A 24129-nucleotide genomic window follows, 5' to 3' on the forward strand; every position below is an offset into this window, starting at 1 on the left:
CACACACAGTTACAATCAATATTATTCAACCCCCATTGCAAATCAGGTTTATTGTCAAAATTTAAAGACTTTCAGCTGTTTGCAATGAACAAATCAAACAAAAACAGTTGAATTAGTTCACCACAACAAACGCTTCAAGTGATTTCCCCAAATTCAACTGAAAATGCAACTTATAATGATTTCTCCAGTCTCAAAATAATTCAACCCCCTGAACAGAATCCCTCACAACAGCACAAATATGTAAAACAAGCGTTATCTCAAGCACACCTGATGCAACTAATCAAGAGCTTCATTAGTTGTACCAGGTATGCGTGAGCTGGAACACATGAAATACCTGAACTGGCTAGGGGTAGAAAATACTTGAAATACTTGATCTATAGACAGGTTGATCTATATACAGTTGATTACAATCTACTGTAAAAATACTCAGTATGAAGACATTTTATTGTAGGATTTTTTAATAAATGGCCCTATGAACTTGGTGTTTGAGATTATCAGATGCAGGCAAGTTGCACTTTCTGCCTAATTCCTATACCACCATCTCCTCTCTCTCAGAACGTCTCAAAAATCGGACAGCCCTGAGACTTTGACTTCAACATTGTCTTCAACTATAGCTATTTGCTATGGGCTTTTTTTTCTGTGTTTCCAAGGCATACCAAGAATCTGGCTCTCATTTGTGAAGGACAATTTAGCAGACTATCGAAAATCATATCAGATACCCTCTTTTTTTTTTTTATTGGAACCTCTGAATTTGCTGTGTAACAATTTGTTCATTCTGTAGTGTTTTTTGTAGTTGTTTGCCCTGTCCATACAGGCTATCACTGAGGTTTTTTGTGATCGTTGCGGACATAAATTATTGGATTTGCTGCGGATTTTTTCTAAGTTTGTAATGCAACTTGCAGAGTTTCTTGTGCTTTTTTTTTCAGAAAACACAGAGATAAAAGATAGACTTTCACAGTGATGTTTGTTGATAAATGAGACCTTTTAGCTGTACTCATGTTCAACGCACATGAATTGAAGATGCCTTTCGCTAAATGCGCGTTGTGATGACATCACAGGCGTTTTGGCACAAATCTGCGGAACATCTGCTGTAATTTTGAAAAACTGCAAGCTCTTGCAAATATGGTGGAGTTTCCTTCATTTTGCATTAAATTCTGAGATCGCAAAATCCTGAAGGGACTGTTTGCCACTAGACAACCTTTTAAATAATAAAGCATTTAAACATATAACACTCATGAAAAAAACAACAACAGTCATTTAAGGCAAATAATGTTCGAGTTAAAAATAGGTTGTAGTGGCGCAAAGTAGCCTATGTTAGCATGTTAGATATTATTAATGAACAGTGAAATTGGGCATTTTACATATTGTAGCCCAAACTCCACTCAAGAATCTAAATGCATGAACACTCATTAATAAATATTACCGATGAAAGTATCTTTATACTAAGTATTTTTATATATTGCACTTTTTTATTTAGATTTTTTAGATGTTTTGACAATGTCTGCAGTAAATGTCCTACTGCAAAATTTCTTAATTTTGAGTATTTATACAATAGATTAAACATGTTCTCATATACAATAGTAATATTTTTGTAATGAAATATGAAGCTCCTTCCTCTTTAATGCTCATCTTTTAAGGTGGAACGGAAATCCAAATAATTAGCCAACTATCACATACACATTCACACACCACGGACATTTTGAACATGCCAGTCAGCCTACCACGCATGCCTTTGGACTGGGGAGGAAACCGGAGTACCCGGAGGAAATCCCTGCAGTACAGGGAGACCATGCAAACTCCGCACACACACACAGAGAACCTCTAACCCTGGGGGTGTGACGCAAATGTGCTAATGACTAAGCCACCATGCTTAACTATCTATTTATTTATACATTTATTTATTTACTTACTTTTAATTTCTGCAGATTTGGTCCTCCATACTTGAAAAATGATTTTCTGTTAGCCAGTTTGCAAAAAAAAAAAAAAAAAAAGTATGTGAAAGGCTTTTAGCAACCATGTAAATACTGGCTCTCTTCTTCTTGGTGATAAGTGGGTGTCAGGAACAGAACGTTGTGCTGCACCTCCTTGAGTACCGGAGTATTTGTGTTTTTGAATTAATGCCGTCAGGGAGTGAAGGTGCGCTATCATTCAGCGCGTCTCTCGTGTTTAACGCGTGGGTGCGAACACACACACACACACACACACACACACACGCACACACACACACAAAAAAAAAAACACGTGGAAAAAATGGACCTGCGCTGAAAAAAAAACAACCTCCAGGTGTGAACAGGCCTTGGCTCCCCCACCAACGCAAAACGTCAGCAAAACAGTCTCAATCGTTTGTGCTGGTTTGTGCTGTAAAAATTTTCGTTTGTGCTGCTTCGGTTCAGGAGATATTAAAAGAATATTCAAAGGTCATTCTGGGGTCACTCAGCCCCCCCGCATGCTCCAAATGAATCCGAAATAGTCTCAATCGTTTGTGCTTCGTTTGTGCTGGTCTGTGCTGATAAAAGTTTCATTTGTGCTGCTTTCGTTTTTAAAATATTAGGCATTTAATTTTGGTGCGGTGACGTCACCAGCCCCACACATGCTCCAAGTTCATTCAAAATAGTCTCAATCGTTTGTGCTTCGTGCTGTTTGTGCTGGTTGTGCTGTTTGTGCTGGTTTGTGCCGTAAAAAAAATTTGTTTGTGCTGCTTCCGTTTTTAAAATATTAGGCATTTAATTATGTTTCGGTGACGTCACCAGCCCCCCACATGCTCCAAGTTCACTCCAAATAGGCTTGTTTGTTTGTGCTTAGTTTGTGCCGATAAACGCTTCGTTTGTGCTGCTTCGGTTCTGGAGATATTAAAAGAATATTTATAGGTCATTCTGGGGTCACTCAGCCCCCCCCCACATGCTCCAAATTCACCCGAAATAGTCTCAATCGTTTGTGCTGGCTTTTGCGACTGTCTTTTTTTATTTTAACAATACAGTTGAAGTAACACTGTAAAATCCAAACGACAAATCACATTAAATAGTCGCATTCACGTAATTGTTACCTATCCACTGTGCGTTTTCAAATTTTAAGGGACACAGCGGATCACAGGATGTGTGAAATGTAACACGAACTCCAGGGTGTTTTTACTTGTTACTGTATATGTTGTTATGAGAATAACAGTCGTAATATTAACATTGTCATAAATAAATACCCGCACGATAATCTGTTTGCTGTAGCTCTGTTTATACATACATAGGCCGTGTGTGTGTGTGTGTGTGTGTGTGTGTATGTGGAAACTTAATGACTTAAATGACTCAATAAATTAAGATTTAAGCCAAAATGATTTTACTTGTGAACTATCAAACATCCTTCGACGCAAATAATGGACCTTTAAAAACTTAAACTTAAAAACACTTAGAACAAAAATACTTGAATTTGTGGAAGTATTTAAATTTAAACAATGCAATCAGTCTTTTGTGTATAACACAGCATGTGGGCATATTTTGTTTTTTTATGACATTTCTGTCACTCCACTTCTCAGTTTTTTCATCATACATCTCCCAGACACATGGAGACCTCCTGCAGTAGGCCACATAATGTCCAAGAGCATCCTGGGTTAAGCCTCCTCTGAAAGCAATGACTGCCCTTAAAGTAAATCTCTCTCCTTGGAGCATCAGATTGGAGGGAAATTCACACAAAGAAAATTCTGTGGAGGTGCTTCCCAGGTCAGCGTCAATCCACAGAAATTCTCCCACACTGTAACTGTGAGAAACTTTCCCTGCACAGAGCACTTTTCCTGAGGTAGAGTCTGTCTTGAATGCAGAGGGACACTGTGACGGACAGTCACCTAATTCTAAGTCATTTCTCTCTTGCTTTGCTTTGCGCAGGGTGGCCAAATTAGGAAGATGGGCTTGGCTTCTTTGGCTATATGCACACGCAAGTTACCGGACATCGGACGTTTTGAACATCCAGTGTGCAGGGAGTCATCAGTGTTTTTAATTAAACAATTGAGCACCATTGGGCTGTTCATTTCAGGCTCTCTGTCACATTTTATGTGAATGTGGCCATGACATTCCTTACAATTGCCTTTGATTTCTAGGAATTTCTCTGTTATTGATGGATAGACCTTGGCTCTTTTAAAGACAAATGTGCAGGGGCTTTTCGCTTCTTCCCAAATGTGATGATTTATCACGTGTCCAGATGCCAGGCTTCAAAATTGTGTATTCCCTTTTTTGTGTTTTAGAGAACTTGTTTTTATATTTAACTGTTTCGGGCATGAATTCAATCAATTTCTGTGAAGATCACTTGAAGATCAAAAGTCCAGCAATCTTTTGGTCTTGGGGAAAGGGACCCTGGCTCAAAATCAGTGTCATCACTACTGCCACTTGTTTCATGATCACTTTCATAAATAAATCCTAAAGCAGTCCAGATGTTGTGTCTGTTCAATTTAACAAAAGTATATAGAGCTTTTGCAGTGATCTTGTTTTCTAGCTGCTCACTAAGCTCTGTCCAGATGCTCTGATTAGGAGTAGCTATGTTGCCATTTTGGACTATGGCGTCTTTTGATGAACAGAGGACTGTGAAAATTGAATCCATGTCGACCGCTGCTTTCTCGGGCATCTGGCATAAGCAAAACATAATTACCCACTGAAATAATCCTGATGCAAAAAATGTCATACACTGTAAACTTGTTTTCATGTATTACTGTATTTGCCAGAATACAAGGAAAATATAGTAATAATATATAAGGATATTATATCTTATATTAGGACCAATATGGTAATGTTGTCCCTTAGATGCACAACGTAATCAAAAAACTAACATGGGTACCATGTGCAGCTGTAATTAGCATTTCATAGCTCCATTAGCCATACTAGTATTAACAATGAGTTTTCTGTTTAAGAAACATTGACAGTCTTAGCTCTTTGAATGTTGTACCATTATGATTAAAGTTAACTAATAATATTCTGACAGTGTTAAAAAAATTGTACTTACACTGGCCAGAATTTTGATTTAGTAACTGTGCCGACTTTTCCTATACTAACAACACTAATTTCCAGAAGAGCATCATGAACAGAAGTGTCACACCTAGTGGTGGGAGTGTAACATATTCTCCTCGTAAACAAATGAGACCAGTGAATGAAGTAAAGAGAACTGTTTATTGAACAAATGATATGATTTCTCTTGAAAAAGTCTTCAGCAGTTCCACTCTAAAAGTGTGCTCACACCGAGGAGATTTGCGCCTATAAGTCAATGTGTAATATTAAGTCAATGTCTAATATTTTATACACGGAAGCAGCACAAACGAAACTTTTGTTGGCACAAACGAAGGAGACTATTTTGAATGAACTTGGAGCGGGGGTCTGGTGACGTCACCGAAACACAATTAAATGCCTAATATCTTAAAAACGGAAGTAGCACAAACGATTGAGACTATTTCGGATTAATTTGGAGCATGTGTGGGGCTGGGTGACCCCAGAATGACCTTTGAATATTCTTTTAATATCTCCAGAACCGAAGCAGCACAAACGAAAATTTTACGGCACAAACGATTGAGACTGTTTTGCTGACGTTTTTTTTGGGGGGGGGGCAGCTTCACGCAGGTATTAATTGTAAACGGTCAGGCAGGGAGACTGTGGGTTCCTTCCTGGTGAAAACGTACTTAGCTGACAGGTAGTCTAATATTAAGTCAACCACCTCAGCTGGCAGCTTCTGGAAGAATCCGACTGGACATCCGTTGGCTTTTAGTGTTACTGCAGTAACGTTTAACGGCACATTGGCGCCGTCTAGAGCTTCTACGCACTGTAGAAGTTATAGAAGTTGAGGTAAATTTCTTCATAATCCAACCTATTTTATTAAACAAAAACAAAAGAGTGTCACTTGGTCGAATTTGTAGCCATTAGCTAACATATTGAATGTTCATTCTTGAGCCATGCTAGCTAGCTAGCAGTGACAGATTCTGTTCAGTGTTAGCTGAGTCACCTAAGCCTCGACTGTCACTTTAAAATTTTGTGACATAAACAGACTACATATAATAATGGAAAATCACTCACTAAACTGCTGTTTTACTGTGTTTGTTAGCTTCGGCTTTTTAAAAAAAATTTAAAACAAAAAAACAGCAAAGTGCCTCAAAACCACAGAAACTACAGCAAAACCGCCAGGTTACTGATTTATACTGCTCACGCGGGAGCGCGCCTCCCTCTTCTTCTATTACACGAGCAATTATAGAACCTACCACTGAAGCGGGTTTACATACTAACTCTGTTCACTGTACTAATTCTGTTCTTGTAACTATTTGGGGAAAACCAGGAGTTTCCCATTCCAGAAACCGAGATCAGAGCTAGCAGCTTTAAAAATAATAATATTTCAGAGGAAGGTAGCTAACGCATTCTCAAAAAGGTCTCAAAATTACTGATGTGTCGTTCGCGAACGAGTCGGTTCTAAGAGCCGGTTCCTGTGAGTTAACAATGCCGCCTCCTGTCTGAGAGCATTATTATTATTATTATTATTATTATTATTATTATTATTATTATTATTATTATTATTATTTTGTAAGTTAATGCAACACAGAATAATAGGAGGATCTTTCCGCCACACTGCTCGGCCATGCGCAATCCATGCATCGACTGAATGTTGTGTTGTAGTATATATGCGTGATAACATTCTCCATTTTAATACATTTAATACATGCTTTTTTATAACACAGACAACATAGACAGTATAAAATTTGTAAGGTAAATATATTTGGAGCAGGGTCTGCTGATATCCTTCACAACCAAATGACCTCATGGACCTATTTACTAATTAATTTAATTGCTATGATTATTTGTGTATCAAAACGTGTTACATGAAGATTATTTGAAAACACTTGAACAGAACAGCGATCCATGACGTCATTTGGCGACATTTAGAGTAGTGATGGTTGTTCCAGCTCTTTTTATTGAGCCAGATCATTTGGATCATTTTTTACATATGTCATTTAAATTATTCAATGTAATTAGACTAAACCTTTAATTGTACATAACTTTGAATTATGTTTATAAGAATAGAAAATATGTAAGATATAATAACACTCCAGACCGCACTGTTTTACAAATATAATTCACCTTATTCTTGCTTCCCAGGCTGTGGTGTGGAGATTTTAATGCACACAGTACATTGTGGGGGAGTGAAAACACGGCTCAAAATGGGTTGGTAATAGAGGAACTGCTAGATTTGAGAGGGTTAGTGTGTATAAATGATGGGTCAGGCACAAGAATAGATATAGGTTGTGGAAAGGTTTCTGTGAGAGATTTAATGTTGGATTCAATTCAAATTTATTTGTATAGCACTTTTTACAATGGACATTGTCTCAAAGTAGCTTTACAGAAACATATAAACACAGGATACAGATTTTAATTGTGTGAATTTATTCCTATTGAGCAAGCTGGTGGCGACAGTGGCAAGGTTAAAAACTCCCTAAGATGTTATGAGGAAGAAACCTTGGGAGGAACCAGACTCAGAAGGGAACCCGTCCTCATCTGGGTAACAACAGATAGTGTAAAAGTAAAGGAAAGTTCATTAGTTTGTTTGTTGAACTAGTCTACTGTTCAAAGGAGACCCAAGTGCAAAACTGCATGTTGTAATTTCAGTCCTGGGGCCTTAGAAGCAACCGTAGTCGCAGCAACCACAGTGAGTGTGTCCATCTGGAATTGGAGTAGATGAGAGCTCCATCCAGAGTTAGGGCATTCGAACGGATCAGGCAGTGAATTTAGCAAGGAAGAGTACATGAAAAGTATTGACTCGAAGCAATATAGGAAGTGATAATTTTCCAATTTGCTGTCAAATGGGGAGTGATATTCAAAAAGGGAAGGTAGAGAGAATGGAAAGATGAAAGTTCAGAAAGGCTAATTTCGATTATATTAATGAGATTTGTAAAATAAATAAATAAATAATGTGGAAGGGTTTTTCGATAAAATGGAGGATGTAGATGAATTTAATACAAAAATAAGTGAAGTGATATGGAGAGCAGCAGAAAAGGTAATTGGCATAAAGAAAGTAGGAAAAATAATCAGAAACATCATTAAAGACAATACTGGGTTTGTTTAATAAAATATGGGAAACAGGGAAATTACCGTCTGTGTGGAAACGGGATTATAGTGCTGATTGTTAAACCAGGGGAAAGATCAGTCTCAACCAAGCAGTTATAGGCCTATAGCACTGACCTCAAACCTATACAGTCTTATGGAACTAATGGTAGTGTTGTATGTAAGATTGATGTATTTTATTGAGGAAAAAGGGTTATTTTCCCAATACCAGAGTGGTTTCAAGATGGGGAGGAATACAGTGGATTCTGCAATTAGTTTGGAGGTGGCAATAAGAAAGGCTCAAGTGAATAAAGAGGTAATAGTTGGAGTATTTTTCTATATAGAAAAGGCATACGATATGTTGTGGAAGGAGGGTTTGCTAATAAAACTAGATAAAATGGGAATTTCAGAAAAGATGATTGGATCAAATATTTTTTTATTCTATAGAACCATACAAGTAAGTGTTGGAACTTCGTATTCACGAGTATATAGAAAATGGATGTAGTGTATGCAGTCCAATATTGTGTAATATAATGATTAATGATATTTATTCACAAATAGACATGGGAGTAGGCAGATCATAGTACGCAGGTGACGTGCATTAAGGAAGAGGGGAAGAAATGAGACTTATATAGTGAAGAGCCTGCAGGGGGCAGTAAACAAGGTTGAGAGTTGGGCAAATACATGGGGGTTTATGGTTCTCACTAGCAGGTCATTTGTCTCACAAAAAAGAGGAAAACTTTGGTGGCCGTGAAGTGCAAAACACATGAACAAATCTGACAAGAGCTGGAACAAGTATCAGTAATTAGATTTTTGGTATGTGGATGGACTCAAACTTGACATTTGGTATACACTAGCAAGTTAGTAGACAAATGCAAAAATGGAATAAACGTAATGAGGTGCTTCACTGGTGCTGGGTGGGGAGCTAGTAGGCAATCACTAAGAAGAATTTATAATGCATTGATTAGATCTGCAATAGACTATAGGAGTTTGATATACAGTTCTGTTTCTGCAGCATGGCTTAAAAAGATTGAAGTTGAAGCTCCAGCTTCAAGTTGCAGAGCATTTAGAACATCTCCAGTGTCATCAATTCAAGTGGAGATGTGGGAAATGCCTCTAGAGGTTCATAGGAGAAACTTAAGAATGATTTGTTGGATCAATGTAAAAGGGCATGAAGAAATTCATCCAGTTAAAAAGGTACTGGAAAACTGTTGGGAATATGAAAGATCAGTGGCAAAAAAGTAACATGGTCTTCGAATAAACAGCATTCTTTGTTAACAGCTTTCTAAGCTTCTCTTTCACCAGTCATGGTTTATGAATGCTAGAGTTCTCATTTATGCTTTCAAACTTTACATTTACACGCTGCAAGTTTACGTTTGCCATTCTGGCACAAATCTCTCCTGTGGGTGGGGCTTAACAGTGATTTAATTTCATTGGCTTGTGAGATTTGGAGTGACAGCGTGAGTGTCCAGCTGAGGAGGAGGATGATGACATTGATGATGACAATCGTGATGACACTTCATGCTGCTCCTGAGAGCTCATTTCGAAAAAATAGTTGTATGAGACTACCCAAACCTGAAATATTAATTTAACTAATATACAGATTAAGTAAGTAATTTCCACTACAAAATTCAATATTCAATATTCTATACAAAGAACTGCTTCCAGAACAATCCAAAATTTGCAACACTGAAGTCTCTAATTCCTTAGATTTAGATTTCATATAATACTTTTCTAGACACTCAAAGCACTTTACATTGTATGGGGGAAAATCTCCTCAACCACCACCAGTGTGTAGCATCCACCTGGATGTTGCGACGGCAGCCATAGTGAGAGCCCACCACACACCAGCTATTGGAGAAGAAGTGATGTAGCCAGTTCAGGGATGGAGATTATTAGGGGGCCATGATAGATAAGGGCCAATGGGGGAATTTCGGCATGACACCGGGGTTATACCCCTACTCTTTTTACGAGAAGTGTCCTGGGGATTTTTAATGACCGCAGACCACTCTACTTCCTGATCAGGGAGCTGTCCATCCAAATCTTTCTCAAAGTGTTTTTCTTCTTTCTCATTGTATAGTTCTGTTCATTCGTTGAAAATTTACATTAAATACTTTTGGCACAAATTTAATTCCATAGGTACACCTTAATTCCATATGAAACACGTCATGTTCCAATATTTTTGCTTGCCTTCAAATTGGATGGTCTGATACAAAATGTGCTATGTTCTATGTTGTTAAACCAACTATATATAAATACCAGGAAATAAAAGCTGAAATTCTAAGTTCTCTTCTCATATTCATCTTTTGATCTCAAACCCAAATGTCTTCAGTCTACAGCAAAAACAACTGAATTGGCCTTACTGTTCCAGTAATTTCGAAGGGGAACAGTAGTACTGACAGCGGAAATTAATTAACACCTTCTGATTTTAGAATTCAGCTGAGTGTGGTATAATTATTGTAATCGACACACATATTCTCTGTTTAAATACATATGTGAAACCCACATCCCTGACTCTTGACAAAAACAGAACATAGACCATAAAACTATTTTGCCTGGCCTAAAATGTTTAAATTATAAATTAAGTCTTGGGTCCTTCATAAGTGCTGCCTTTAGAAGATATTACTCAGAAACCTTAACTTCCCCTGCTGTGCTGAAAACAGCCAGGCTTTTTTAAAAATATGAAGTTTATACTTAATATACTGTGTTGCTGTATTAGGCATATTAAAGACTGGATGGCTGGTAAATTTATTTTACTGAACCCAGAAACCTTAGATAAAAAACATGTTTCTGCACCTGCAGTCTACAAGCCTCATGTTTGTCTTTAATGATTGGCTCTTGACTACCTACCCATTTCCTTTACCAACAAGACATTATACACATGCTAACTAAGTGTGTGCTAATTAGCATGTTGATATCCTTATTGTGAAACATAACCTTATAGACTTTTAGTCTAGAATTCAGATTATTGAATAGAAAATTAACTTTTTTTTGTTGAGTCTTTGCTCTTGCCAATGCTCCAGCTTAGGGAATTTCTCTAAGGGGGGGGGGGTGTTGCTAAAGCTTCTCTGTTTATTTGTTTAAAAAATTTATTTGTCACAGGTCCACCAGAATTCAGCGAAGTTTCATACACAGATTTTTTTAAATTATTATTTATTTATTTTGCTTTATTTTTTTTTTAAAAATGTGATATTGTACAGTAAATCTAAACCAAACATGTTATTCATGATTGGAGCACTGAGTAGGTTTCTTCTTATCGTGAGGTTTTATAACCCAAAGCATATCAATCACATCAGTGAAAGGTATAGCCCTGTACAGCATTGTTCAGTGGGTGGCAATGAAAATAAATGGGCATTGATAGTCCAGGCAGAGCCTTTCTTTCAGATGGCAGCGTTGGCGTGGCTCTTCCGCCTAGCTGTGGAATGAATGAAACGAACAAAAGCACAATAATTTGTTTATCTAAAGAGAAAAGCACAATAGTACAGAAATTAGCTGGTGATGTTACAGAGTGCATTCAGTGAGAGGTGGATACACTCTACATCTGTCCTCACCGGCTACGTTACTGGTAAGAGCTATATAATCTTATTATATTTAGTATCATTACTGTAGAATAGGTGTATTACTAACCTGTATTATTTGCATCATTTTATGTAATTGTTTTTCAACAATTATTTATTGTGTACACTATATTATTATGTTGGACTGTTGTTATAACACCAAGCATATTTTATGGAACTAATGATGTCCCCACCCATATTTTATCATAATTTTACCATATTCTTTGGTCTAATTAATAAGGTACCAACCAGATAATAGTTTCAGTATGCATGTGCTAAAGAAAACCAAGCTATTTATAATCAGCATGTTGTCTAAGTCTTGCAGAAAGTCCATTTTTGCTTTGGTATGTCCATGTTGGACACAATGGGTTGTTTGTATTCTGTTTTTCACTGTGAGGATTATATGGAGATTTTCACATCTAAATCACGGCTTCAGAGAGCCTCAACATGACTCTGGCCCGATAATGCCTTTTTTGTCTCGGTAGTAAACCTTTGTTTAATCCGATTTTTTACCGATTTGTTTACCCATATGGGCAAACTAGGAAACTGCCCACAGTGGCACATGTGTAGCCCACTCATGAGCTTATTTATGGTAGACTATTGGACTATTGTGTACTGTGTGTGTTGACATGAATGATAATGAGACTGTGTACGTAGGGAGATTCATGATGGTGTAAATAGTTTTGTGAGCTAAAGATGAGGTTTATTATGGTACTATTATTTAAGCAGGTTATTAAGCAGGCTGGTGATTTTCTTGTGTACTGAATGGTGCATTAGAAAGCTCATAGGCCTCAAATGTGATTTATTAATCTTATTGGTTTTTACATATTTTAGCCTGTTTTTACCGAGTATAGTCATTTCCATTTTCTAGGGGATTTGGACTGGATTATTAAACAGAATTTGGTCCTAAACTAACATTGCAATGTATATGAAATCCACTGATCACCAAAAACTTATTTTCATATATTATTATGTAAATTTCTTTTGAGTGCTTTTGAAGAATAAAATAAACATCCTTCTGTTCATTTAATATTTTTTTCTCTGCCTTACAGGTTTTGTGGTTAGTTACTGTTCCTACCCACATGAGGACAAAACACCTGAGGTTTATCACTTGAGTCACTTTGACATGCAGTCAGTAATGGATAAGATTGACTGAACACAGACTTGGCAGGGAACTGAACTTTTAACAGTTTTAACATTTTTTCAATTAACTTCACTAAACTTTACACAGCAGTGATGGGAATTATGGCACAACAGTTCCTAGGCTTCTTCCTGGGTCTCCTGGGCCTGGTCGGCACTCTGACTTCAACGGTGCTTCCTCACTGGCGCCAAACAGCTTATTTTAGCACCAATTTTCTCACCGCATCATACTATATGAAAGGTCTATGGATGGAGTGTGTTAGCCACACAGCTGGCATTTATCAGTGTGAATTCCATCGATCAATGCTTTCTCTACCCAAAGATCTGCTGGCTGCTCGGATTTTAATGGTACTGTCCAGCACCACCTCGATTTTAGCCGCTATAGTTTCAGCTGTGGGCATGAAATGTACCCGCTGCGTCCAACAGTCCCATGCCAAGGGCTCCATAGCTGTGAGTGGAGGTTCATGCTTTGTCCTGGCTGGCCTTTTCTGCCTTATCACAACATCCTGGACAACCTGTGATGTCATAAAAGATGCTTATGATCTCTTTTCTACTGTTGGGATGAAATATGAGATCGGCCTGGCTGTGTACATCTCTTTCTCATCAGCTATTTTCAGTATTTGTGGAGGTGGGATGCTCTGTGTGGCATCATGGGATGTAAGAAATTATGTAAGCCACAAAGTGGCAGACCCACAGGTACCAAGCCCAAATAAACTACAGCATCCTGCAGCCTGTCAAGCAAATGCTGCCTTTGAAAGTGATCATTCATCATCACCAACTTTTTCCTTAATCAGTGAATATAGGTTAAGTGATAGCATTAGCGAAAGTAGTATTAAAAGTAAAACTTGAAGTAAAAGTACAGTTAAAAGTGAAAAGTTCTGGCAAAATTAAACACCACTCAGTAATACTATTTTTTGAGTGAAAGGGCAGTGAATATGGACATATCTGCAAGGCCATATGCTTTATACTTTAACCAAAACTTGAAATTGCAAAATATAGTTTAATAAAATGTTAACACTTTGGCTGTGTCTGAAATTGCATACTGTGACAGTACGTACTGCATTCAATGCAGTGCCTACTGCACTGCCATTGAAACTGTATGTACTAATTAGTACATGTGTGTAAATGGTGGACTTATATAGCGATTTTATGCAAAGCGCTTTACACTGTGTCTCATTCATCCACTCACACGGTAGCAGAGCTGACATGCAAGACGCTAACTTGCCATCGGGAGCAACTTGGGGTTCACTTTGGCATGTGGAGTCATGTGGGCCGGGAATCGAACCGCCAACCCTACGATTAGTGGACAAGCCGCGCTACCACCTGAGCTACAGTAGTACATACTACATCCTCCATGTTGGCGTTCTCATGTGACCTCATGTGTTCATCATAAACACAAAAATCTTAATGGGACAACCAGATTAAAGCAACTGCACAAACGGCAAAATGCACATCAGAAAAGTTATCTGAATTAGTAATTTAATGTGGGCGGGTTTAACGGCTGAGGTAAATTCGTTGTGGTTAGCTTGGCCAGCTAAGGCATGATTGAGATCACAAAAAAGGTTTCAAACCTGTGACAACTGTTTTCTTGTTTAAACCTTCAACAAGTTAACAATTTATTCGTGTATTGTTAAACAAGTCCTGTTTCACCAAGGTTTAATACTTAAAAAGAACTGGAAGTAGTACGCCATCTGGGTATTTCTCGCCTACTGAGAATTCTGACACATTACCCCTCTGGTGTACTGCTTTTCGCCTACTGTGTAGTAGGGTAGTACGCAATTTCGGATGCAGCCTTTTATTCTTTCTGTGACAGCAAGGGAAAACATACCTGTTTTTTTTATTATACTACAACAGCTTTCTATAAACTAAAATATACACTAAAGAAAGAAACCTTATTTTTTAAAGAACAACAAAAAATCTCCCATAATGATTAAACTAATAACCTTTCTAATAATGGTGTTCATGCTAATGGATATAACTCCTGAGTCTATAGGATATTGGTGATAAAAACTCTATCATTTATGATATGTTTGTGTGGCAACTGGGGGTGTAATGATACAGCTTATTGTGTTTTATCATTCTATATGAGGCTCTTGATTCAATGGGTCTGCATGATTGTTAACATTAGGTGCTGTCTGGGTTTTGGTTGGTGGTTGGGGGGTTTTAAATTATTCAAAGGAAATTTTAAGTTATTTAAAGTTTTTTTTTTTCACGTTGTTTTCGACCATTATCCTTGGTTAGCAACACTTATTGTACTTATTGTAGTCAAAAGTCTATTAATTTCACCAAATAGCATGTTTGAGATTTAATGAAAATATATGTGGATTACCTTAACATGTACACACAGTAAGAATAAACATTTTGAAATACATATGTAAATATTGTGAAAAGCAACCAAATGTTATAATGGAGACAGACAGAATTTTTATTTATTTATTTCAATATTTATTTTCTGAAGTGGTCAGTACCTGTTTTACCTAATAATCATATGGAGTAGACAGTGTTTTCAAAGACACCCTGAGCTGCTTTTGGTACTCGCTCAACTGCACTTTGGGAGCAGTGTTATTGGTTATTTTTGTTTCCCTTTTTTTTTTTTTTTTTTTTTTTTTTTTTTAGAAATGAAAAAACACTTTGACCAGCAGTTTACATCAGACAAAGATGGTATGTGTGAACACAGCCTAACTGTCTTTAGTTACCAAGCCATGTTAGACACTAACATTAGTTCAGTCAAGGTATCTTTATGTCCACTAACTAGCTTTGCTGTCTTTAGCAATTTTTTTAGTTGGAAAATAGGCTTCATTAGTTATCTTTTTTCTATCTGCTTACGCTATTGTTAACATCCACGAGAATTACTCCCTAACAAGGAAAGTTTCTACTTTGTTTATTCTTTGTTGAGGCTTTCCTTGGTTTGCAACTCGTTACAAAATAATAATAATAATAATAAGTCGATGGTTGTAACCACCATCCCGTGGTGACAGTACAAAGAAATATCCAATTAGCTGTTAGATTTGCTTGATGATGGGCATCTGTCACACAACAATCACACAAACATTCATCCAAACACAGATTGCTGATTTACAGGCTGTTGCTTTTGCCAGTTTACCTTCCAGTTTGAGATCACGCCACCACGCCTAAGCCTTTCTATGGTAGGGAAAACCCCAGTCCTGTTGATACAATGCTGTGAAAAAGTTTTCTCCCATCCTAATTTCTTCTGTTTTTGTGTATATCTCATACTAAATTGTTTCAGAAATTAAAACTAAATCTAAGATAAACAATTGCAACCTGAGTAAACACAAAATACAGTTTTTAAATGATAATGTTGTTTATTGAAGCAAAAGAGTTATCCAATCCCCACTGGGCCTGTGTGAAAATGTATTTGCCCCCGTAGTTACTAATTCCCCAAATCTATGAAATTGCATTCATAATGGGGTTCAGCTGGACTAGACGCAACCAGGCCTGATTACTGCAAACCCTTTTCAATCAAATCAACACTTAAACAGAACTTTTTCATCAGCCTGAAGTTGTTTTAGAGGTCTTACCCAGTAACACACTATGCCAAAATTGAAAGAAATTCCAGAAATGATGAGGTGATTGAAATACATCAGTCTGGGAAGGGTTACAATGCTTCAAAGCAAGGTCACTTCAGCATGTGGAGGCATGTGGGCAGGGGATCAAACTGCCAACCCTATGATTAAAAATCCACTTTACAACCTGAGCCATAGCCACCCCAAAACAGCACTTACTGTAATGTGTTTATTGCTTGAGGTGTAATAAACATTTAAACTTAATCAAGCACTCACACCCTCCTCTGAAAAATGTGAAGTGTTGGCCAGAGCGCTTGTTTAATTAGTTATGTTTAGTTTTGGTAAATTCTAATGCACAACTTTTCTTTCATTATATACTGTTAAGAGATCACACAAACTGTGTCATTGTTATGTTTAAACTATTGCACTTTCATAATGTTGAAAATGGAAATATAACCCACAGTATCATCATATGAATTTGAATTTTGTGCTTTACACCCCTAGTAGCAACCACACATTTTATAGAGTTAAAGACAAAAAACTACTGTAATCATTCCACAAATGCTAGCATGTGCATAAATAGATCTGTGAAATGTAATACAATTTACCTATATTGAATGAATTACTATGTCTGCTTAACAACAGGATACTGTCTGTACTGGATGCTAGTATTTGAGATAAATTTATGTTTATTTCAGTTTCAATATTGTTGCTGAATGAGCAGAAATATTAAAAATTAACTAATTGCAATGATGTTCTTTGTGGGAATTTTAATAAATCAAACAAATCTGTCATTCAGACTCTATATGAGTTGTGTATGTCATTACCTTAACACACTTGTGTTTATTATTTGAATTAATCACAAAGAGAGCACTCACAGTGACTCAAATTTAGAGAACAAATCCAAACAAATGCGCAAAATATGTAAAACACCAGAATGCCATCAACTAAGCACACACACACAACAGTATAATATATTTTAGCTGTGTACTGTATATTACTTCTATCTTAGGACCATATAAATTAATTAATGTTCTAATAATTATATATGTCCATCCCATCTTGACATTTACATTTTAAATTTATTAATTTAGCAGGCTCTTTTATCTATAGCGACTTACAAATGAAGAAATACAAGCAAAGTGATATAACAAGCGGAGAATAATACACATAGTGCTACCATACAACATTTTAAATCGAGTTCTATAGGAGCAAAGTGCACAAAGTAGAGGTGTAAGAGCCAGTGTAAGTATATATATATATATATATATATATATATATATATATATATATATATATATATATATATATATATATATATATATACACACATACAAACATACATACAATGGGGGAAATAAGTTTTGAATGCATAAACATTTTTTTCAGTAAATATATCTCCAATGAGGCTACACCCATGAAATTTTCACTAGACGTCAATACTTACTCAAGAAATCCGGAAATATAAAGAATCCACTACATTAAAGTTCATAAATAAAGTTATGTGTAATAAAGTGGAATGACACAGAAAAAAGTATTGAACACACTAAGAAAAAGCAGTTCTCCAAGGCAAGGTAAGGCAAGGAACCAGCTGAAATCTGTAAGTATTTATACCTCCTATCTGTGCAAATTAATATCAGCTGGGTTCGTAAATTGATGGTCTATAAAAAGGCTTTTCATTACCAATGTGACATACAAGAAACATCTCATGATGGGTAAAAGCAAAGAGTTCTCCCAAGACCTTCGCAACCTTGTTGTTGCAAAACATATTGATGGAATCGGATACAGACGTATTTCAGAACTTCTGAATCCTCCAGTAAGCATCATTGGGGCCATTATCCACAAGTGGAAGCAACATAACTTCATCATCAACCAGCCATGCACAGGAGCTCCTCACAAGTTTTCTGACCAGGGAGTCAGAAGAATAGTCAAAAGACTAGATCAAGAGCCAAGGACCACTCGGAAAGAGCTCCAGAAACACTTGGAGACAGTAGGTACCATCGTCACAGAGAACAATAGGCAATGCACTTCACTGCTCATGCTCACCCTGCAAGACTCCATTACTAAAGAAAAGGCATATCGAAGCTTGTTTAAAGTTTGCTACAACTCATTTGGACAAACCTATGAAATACTGGAAGAGTGTAGTCTGGTCAGACGAGAGCAAAATTGAATTTTTTGGATGTCATACTACACACCATGTTTGGAGAGGATTCTTGAGAAGAATCTGCTGCCATCCACCAGGATGATGAAGATGAGACGTGGGTGGACCTTCCAGCAGGACAACTATCCAAAGCATACAGAAAAGGAAACTCTCAATTGGTTTCAGAGAAAAGAAATCAAGGTGTTAGAATGGCCCACCCAATCACCTGACTCGAATCCAACTGAACAAGATTTAAAGACAATATGTTTAGAAGAATGGGCCAATATCACATCTGAATACTGCGGCCCATTAATTTCTTCATATTGGAAGCGTCTCTTCGTTTACTGCTCTTTAATTTATTATTTTAATGTATAAACATTTAATTTAATTATTTTGAAGGCATCCTTGCTCTACAGCATTTCTTTGCATGTACCTAAAACTTTTGCACAGTTTTGTATATATTTTATAAGGGGATTCCAGGGGACAAGTTAGGATTTAGTTGAGTGTTCACGGAAGAAGCCATTAGCCATTTTTTGAAGATAGTGATATAATCTGCTGTCCAGATTGAGGTTGGAAGTTCATTTAACCACTGAGACATAGTTAGTTTGAAGGTTCTGAAAAGGACTTCATGCCTCGCTGAGTAGGCACTAGCAGGCATCAGTTGTAAAAAGCAGGTTGCATGAAGGACCATAAAACTCAAGGAGAGTGTTGAGGTAGGGGGCTGCTGTTCCTGACAGGGTATTGTATGTGAATATCAAGGCCTTGAATTTGAATTGGGTGGCTCTAGGAAGCCAGTAGAGGGAGAAGAAAAGGGGTGTGATGTGGGTCCTTTTGGGCTGATTGGAAACAAAGGTAGGCTGCTGCATTCTGAATCATCTCAATGGGTTTGATGGAGCTGACTGGGAGGCCTGGGAGAGTGTGTTGTAGTAGTTCAGTTTTGAGATTACAAGAGCCTGGACTAGTAGCTGTGTCGCCTGATCAGTAAGACATGGTCTGATTTTCTTGATGTTGTACAGAATGAACCTACAGGATAGAGCAGTTGTTGAAATATGGTCTGAAAATATCAAGTGGTCATCAAAAGTCACCCCAAGGTTTCTGTATGTTCTGGTTGGTTTGAGTATGGTTGAGCCAAGCTGTACGGTGAGGTTGTGGTTGATTGAGGGGCAGACAGGGATGACAAGTTGAGCTTAAGGTGGTGTTCCCCCATCCTGTCCGAGATGTCAGACAGGCAGGGAAGGTGCATGCTGAGATCGATGGATCTTCAGGCTAGAAGGACAAATAGAGCTAAGTATCATCAGCATATCAGTGATATGAGAAGCCATGAGACTCACTCACAGGCCACAGAGGCGTAGCATAAATAGAAAAGAGCTGTGGACCCAGAACTGACCCCTGGGGAACCCCAGTTGTGAGTTGCTGAGTTTCAGATACTCCCTCCTCTCTACGATACCTTGATGGATCTGCCTGAGAGATAGGATTCCACCCAGCACAGAGCCGTTCCGGTGATGCCTACATTGGAGGGACTAGACATGAGGATCTGAGTCACAGTGTTAAATTCAGCAGAGAGGTCGAGTAGGATGAGGACAGATGACCTTGAAACTTAAGTTTTATTTTGTTTGGTTGTTTGTTTTGAATGACACAAATTATATACCGTATTCTGGTCCTTTACATATAAATTCTAAATAAAGGAGCATCTAGTGCATTTTCAGTGGAAGACTACAGATTAGTTACCTTCACCAAATGAACTCAATTATTCATACACAATTATTTTCATCCATGTTTCTGTGAAACTGAAATAAATAAAAGTTTATTGTCCCAGAACAAATCATGGAGTCATAAATAAACAATTTTTGAGTTCAGAGTTTTTGTTTAGTGCAGTGTACATTGTATGTAAATGACGTTAACTGCAGATTTGTGACTTAAGACATTTGCTGGCTTTAACACTCCAAGAATGAACTTTTGGCATTTTTCGTCACTTAATTTGAATAAGAAAAAAACACACCACAGAAACCTCACAATGGCACTGAAGTAACCATGATGGTAGCAGGCTCAGTGTTAGCTTATTATTTGCAGTCATGAAGGTGACTCTCAAGCTTGTTATAAACTAAACGAGTCACAGACACTCGGCACAGGAAACAGGAAAAACACTTTTATTCATATTACACATCATGTACGATATAGTATGAGATGAGGCGATATGAGATGATGAGATGAATTGAGGGGTGTGTGTGTGTGTGTGTGCACGCACACATTCACTCTGTGTATAATGATTCAGGGACAAAACCTGAGATCAAAACAAGGTGGCAGCAAGAGCTGTATGAATTTTCTGTACGTTTCTGTTTATCCTGGATGGTTGGTTGTGGTAAGGCAGTGCTGTATTCTTGGAATCAATCAAACATTTGGTGATCTTTGTTACGAGGCGCTGACGGAGACAAGCGCGGGCGAGCGGAGAGATGGCGTGTGACTGAACACAGGACGAGAAGCGACTCGGGACCAAGCAGGTAAGCTGTATATCAGGGACGTAGGCAAAAGCGTAGTGAGGGACGAGCGTGAAATCGAGCACCAGGGAAAACACTTATAATGAAACCGGCTTGGTAATCAAACAGAGACGAGGCTGCTGAGCGTTTACTTCGCAAGCGGCTCATGCTACGGAGGCCCTTATATAACCTTAGGTGTGTACAGGTGTTCGTAATCAGAAGTCCGGCGAACTCGAGCGCGGGTATGACTGGGAAGTGTAGTCCTCCTCCGCCACGTCCCTGGGCGGCACTACACTTTGTGAGCTGCCGCACCGATTTCGCCGTGTCGTAACAATCTTGATCTTCCTGCTTTGTGCTAGTCATTTTTACTCATTGTTTATTGACCAAATCCAGACTTAATCATGTCATTTACGAGCTGCAATATTGCTGGAAAGAGAGGCCACTAAATTATTGCATCCTTTAGACATAAGCCAAGTGGATTTTTATTGTGATTTCTCTATATAGCTTGTGTACATAGAATGAAATGCCACTTCTCCTAGACCATGGTGCAACACATGCAGTAGCACAATACACAGGACTACATAAAATAAAGATACATGTCAGCATAAGATGAGTGCAAAAAATACAATAAATACTCCAGTGTTGCTTGGAAAAACTAGTGCAACAATTGTCTGTGAAGTATTGACTTTGATAATAAGTGTAGCAGCAATATTGGGTAAAAGGTATCAGCAAAAAGTGATACTCATAACAGACTCAGAATCCCTGAGTGTCAGATATTTTACCATAGTCTTTTTATTTATTTATTTATTTATTGTTTTTATTGTATCATGAACCCTTGGTTCTTGGTATGTAACACTATAGTTGAGTGTTAGGATAAATACATTCAAACTCAGTTTTTCACAACTCCACACATTTGTTGTTACCATACATTTCCTGTGTTAAATCAATTAGGGTATCTACTGCATTTCCATAAGAGGTCATTTCAAAATAAGACAGATTTATTTCTTTTTTTTACTATATCAAATTTTCTGTGTGTGAAATGTTTATAGACACACGTTGTCAGTTCAGTCCACAAATTTTCTAGTTTCAAGTTTTAACCTTTTGGCTGAAGTTTTAATGTTTTTTCCTGTCTTTCTAGATGATTGTCCTTCCTCATGATGCCATCTATTTTCTGTAATGTACAAGTCCCTTTTGCAGCAAAACACCCCAACAACATGATGTTGCCACCCTCATACTTCATAGTTGGAATGGTGTTCTTCAGATTAAAAGCCTCACCCTTTTTTCCATGCAGAGAGCTTATCATTTTGGTCAACAGTTCAACCTGAAAACTTCGAGCCAAGGCCGACCCCCTTAAGGGTGGATACTTTGGTACCTCATGCCTCCAACTCCTTCACCAGTTCTTTTGTTGTTGTCTTGGGATTCAGTTTCCTAAGGAAGCAAAGGAAGTCCACATTTTTCTGAGGTCTTGAAACATTTAAAATTAATATAGTGTGCTAGTATAGACTATATTGACAGTGTAATCAATATGTGTAACTAATATTTGGATATGATAATAAAGTATAATCTAATATGTATAACCAACATTTAGAATTATTACTTAGAAGCATAATCTAAATCTATAATACACTTGTTGATCAGGTTATATTCTAAGTGTGTATTGAGTTAGATTAATTTTGTGTCTAACTGAATAGTAATTGTTTTTCTGTATAAGCCTGTACCTTTCTGCACAGCAGGCATAATCTAAAACTTTAAACCACTTTCTAACAAGTAGCATTCTAAGTGTTTAAATTGAGTTAGAAGAACCTTGTGTTTTTCTAAATCAGTGTTAATCTGGCAATAAATTAGCAATTAGACAATCACCAGAACTGTGTTTCCAATCAAAGCCCTTTAAGCTTGCAAATCAGCGTCAAAATAAAATATAAGACTTCCAGGAAGAAGGGTACCAGGCTGGGACAATAAGGTGAATTATGGGACAAATTAAAAAAAAGTGTTCTGATAAAACATTTAATAAAATACAACTGAAAACGCATGCGCCACACATTTAAGATGACATGTAGACATGAATAAGTAATTGTGGCAATGAAGATTGATCTGTTTTTAATGAAAATAAGGCAAAACCCTGCCTAAGCTGAGTACGCTGTGGAGAAAGGTAGAAAAAGGGCTGTATGTGTTTGTATAATTCAGACTTCCTACAGAGTTCCTCACTTTATTGTTTCAATAAAGTTTAATTACTTTTTGACATCTACTAACACTGTCTCTAAAGTTTTTTTTGTTAGGCTGGAAAGATTGTTCGCCTCAACACTATATTTCATTTTTAACTGTGTACTATACTAACATGTTGCAACTATAAAAGCCTTGTGTTCCTAAGTGATATATTTATTAATGAGTATTCATGAATTCATCGTAAGGGCTACAGTATATAAAATGTTCAATTTCACTGTAACATAACTTACATGCTAACATACTGCAAACCGCAATCTATTTGAATTGTATCCAGACAAAATGAAAACTAATTCAGTAGTTGAGTTAGTGTTTAATACACCATTAACACACCATAAGATGTGCTCATTCATGGAGTACAGATGATAATTCACTTTGGGGATATGCACTATCCCTGATCCCTAAACTCTAAACATTATGTTATTACACTTTTATGTGTTTTCCATCAACATGGATCTTCATAAAAAATTGCTATGTTAGCTGACAAACCATTTTATAGCGCCTTAAAATTGATATTCCTGGTTATTCTCTCATTCAGGCTCAGTGACGTCCACAGTCCTCTGATGAGATCCAGCTCCCTTAAAGAAGCCCTGAAACGCATGGCTGGATGCCTTTTGCTGACAGTTTTGTGTAATCTTTTCTCTACCTATCTTTAATTCCAGAATACATCTGGGAATTATTTACACACGTACGATTGAAATTGTAAGAATCATTGTTCGAATTGTATTTATCATTTATTTATTATAGGCTAATTAAAACACCTTATTTATTTATTTTATTTAAAAAAAAATATATTCCTACTTGCAATTCCTACATATGAAACATACGTCTTGTGGAAATTATACAAATCAAGCCTGTTATATAAAACATTCACATTTCTTAGTCTGACTAAATTTGAGAATGCGAGCTTTTTTTGAGAGCATGTTAAAGCTGTCAGCTCTTCCATCAGATCTTCCGGATGTGAATGCGCTCTGCTGCTTGCCTGCACTTCACTGTGCGGATTTTCTCCGCAGCTCCTTCATGAAG

At 37.2% G+C, this 24129-nt stretch overlaps 2 protein-coding genes across 2 annotated transcripts in view; one reads left to right on the forward strand and one right to left on the reverse strand.

Annotated features, from left to right (window-relative positions):
• LOC108261080 (F-box only protein 47) overlaps positions 1–3934 on the reverse strand; it is a 31077-nt gene extending 27143 nt beyond the window's left edge. The window contains exon 1 of the mRNA XM_053680835.1: positions 3928–3934. Within this exon, the coding sequence (XP_053536810.1) occupies positions 3928–3934 (7 nt within the window). The remainder of the gene's footprint in view (positions 1–3927) is intronic.
• The window catches only part of LOC108261078 (claudin-14-like), a gene marked incomplete at its 5' end in the record, with an annotated part of 31259 nt that extends 17491 nt beyond the window's left edge, over positions 1–13768 (forward strand). Inside the window, 3 exon segments of the mRNA NM_001329257.1 lie at positions 1911–1956; positions 5645–5807; positions 12658–13768. Of these exon segments, the coding sequence (NP_001316186.1) occupies positions 12842–13594 (753 nt within the window). The 3' untranslated portion in view covers positions 13595–13768.
• Positions 13769–24129: the final 10361 nt, after the last annotated feature.

This window comes from Ictalurus punctatus, chromosome 6 (assembly GCF_001660625.3).
Source record: "Ictalurus punctatus breed USDA103 chromosome 6, Coco_2.0, whole genome shotgun sequence".
In the NCBI taxonomy this organism is placed as follows: domain Eukaryota; kingdom Metazoa; phylum Chordata; class Actinopteri; order Siluriformes; family Ictaluridae; genus Ictalurus; species Ictalurus punctatus.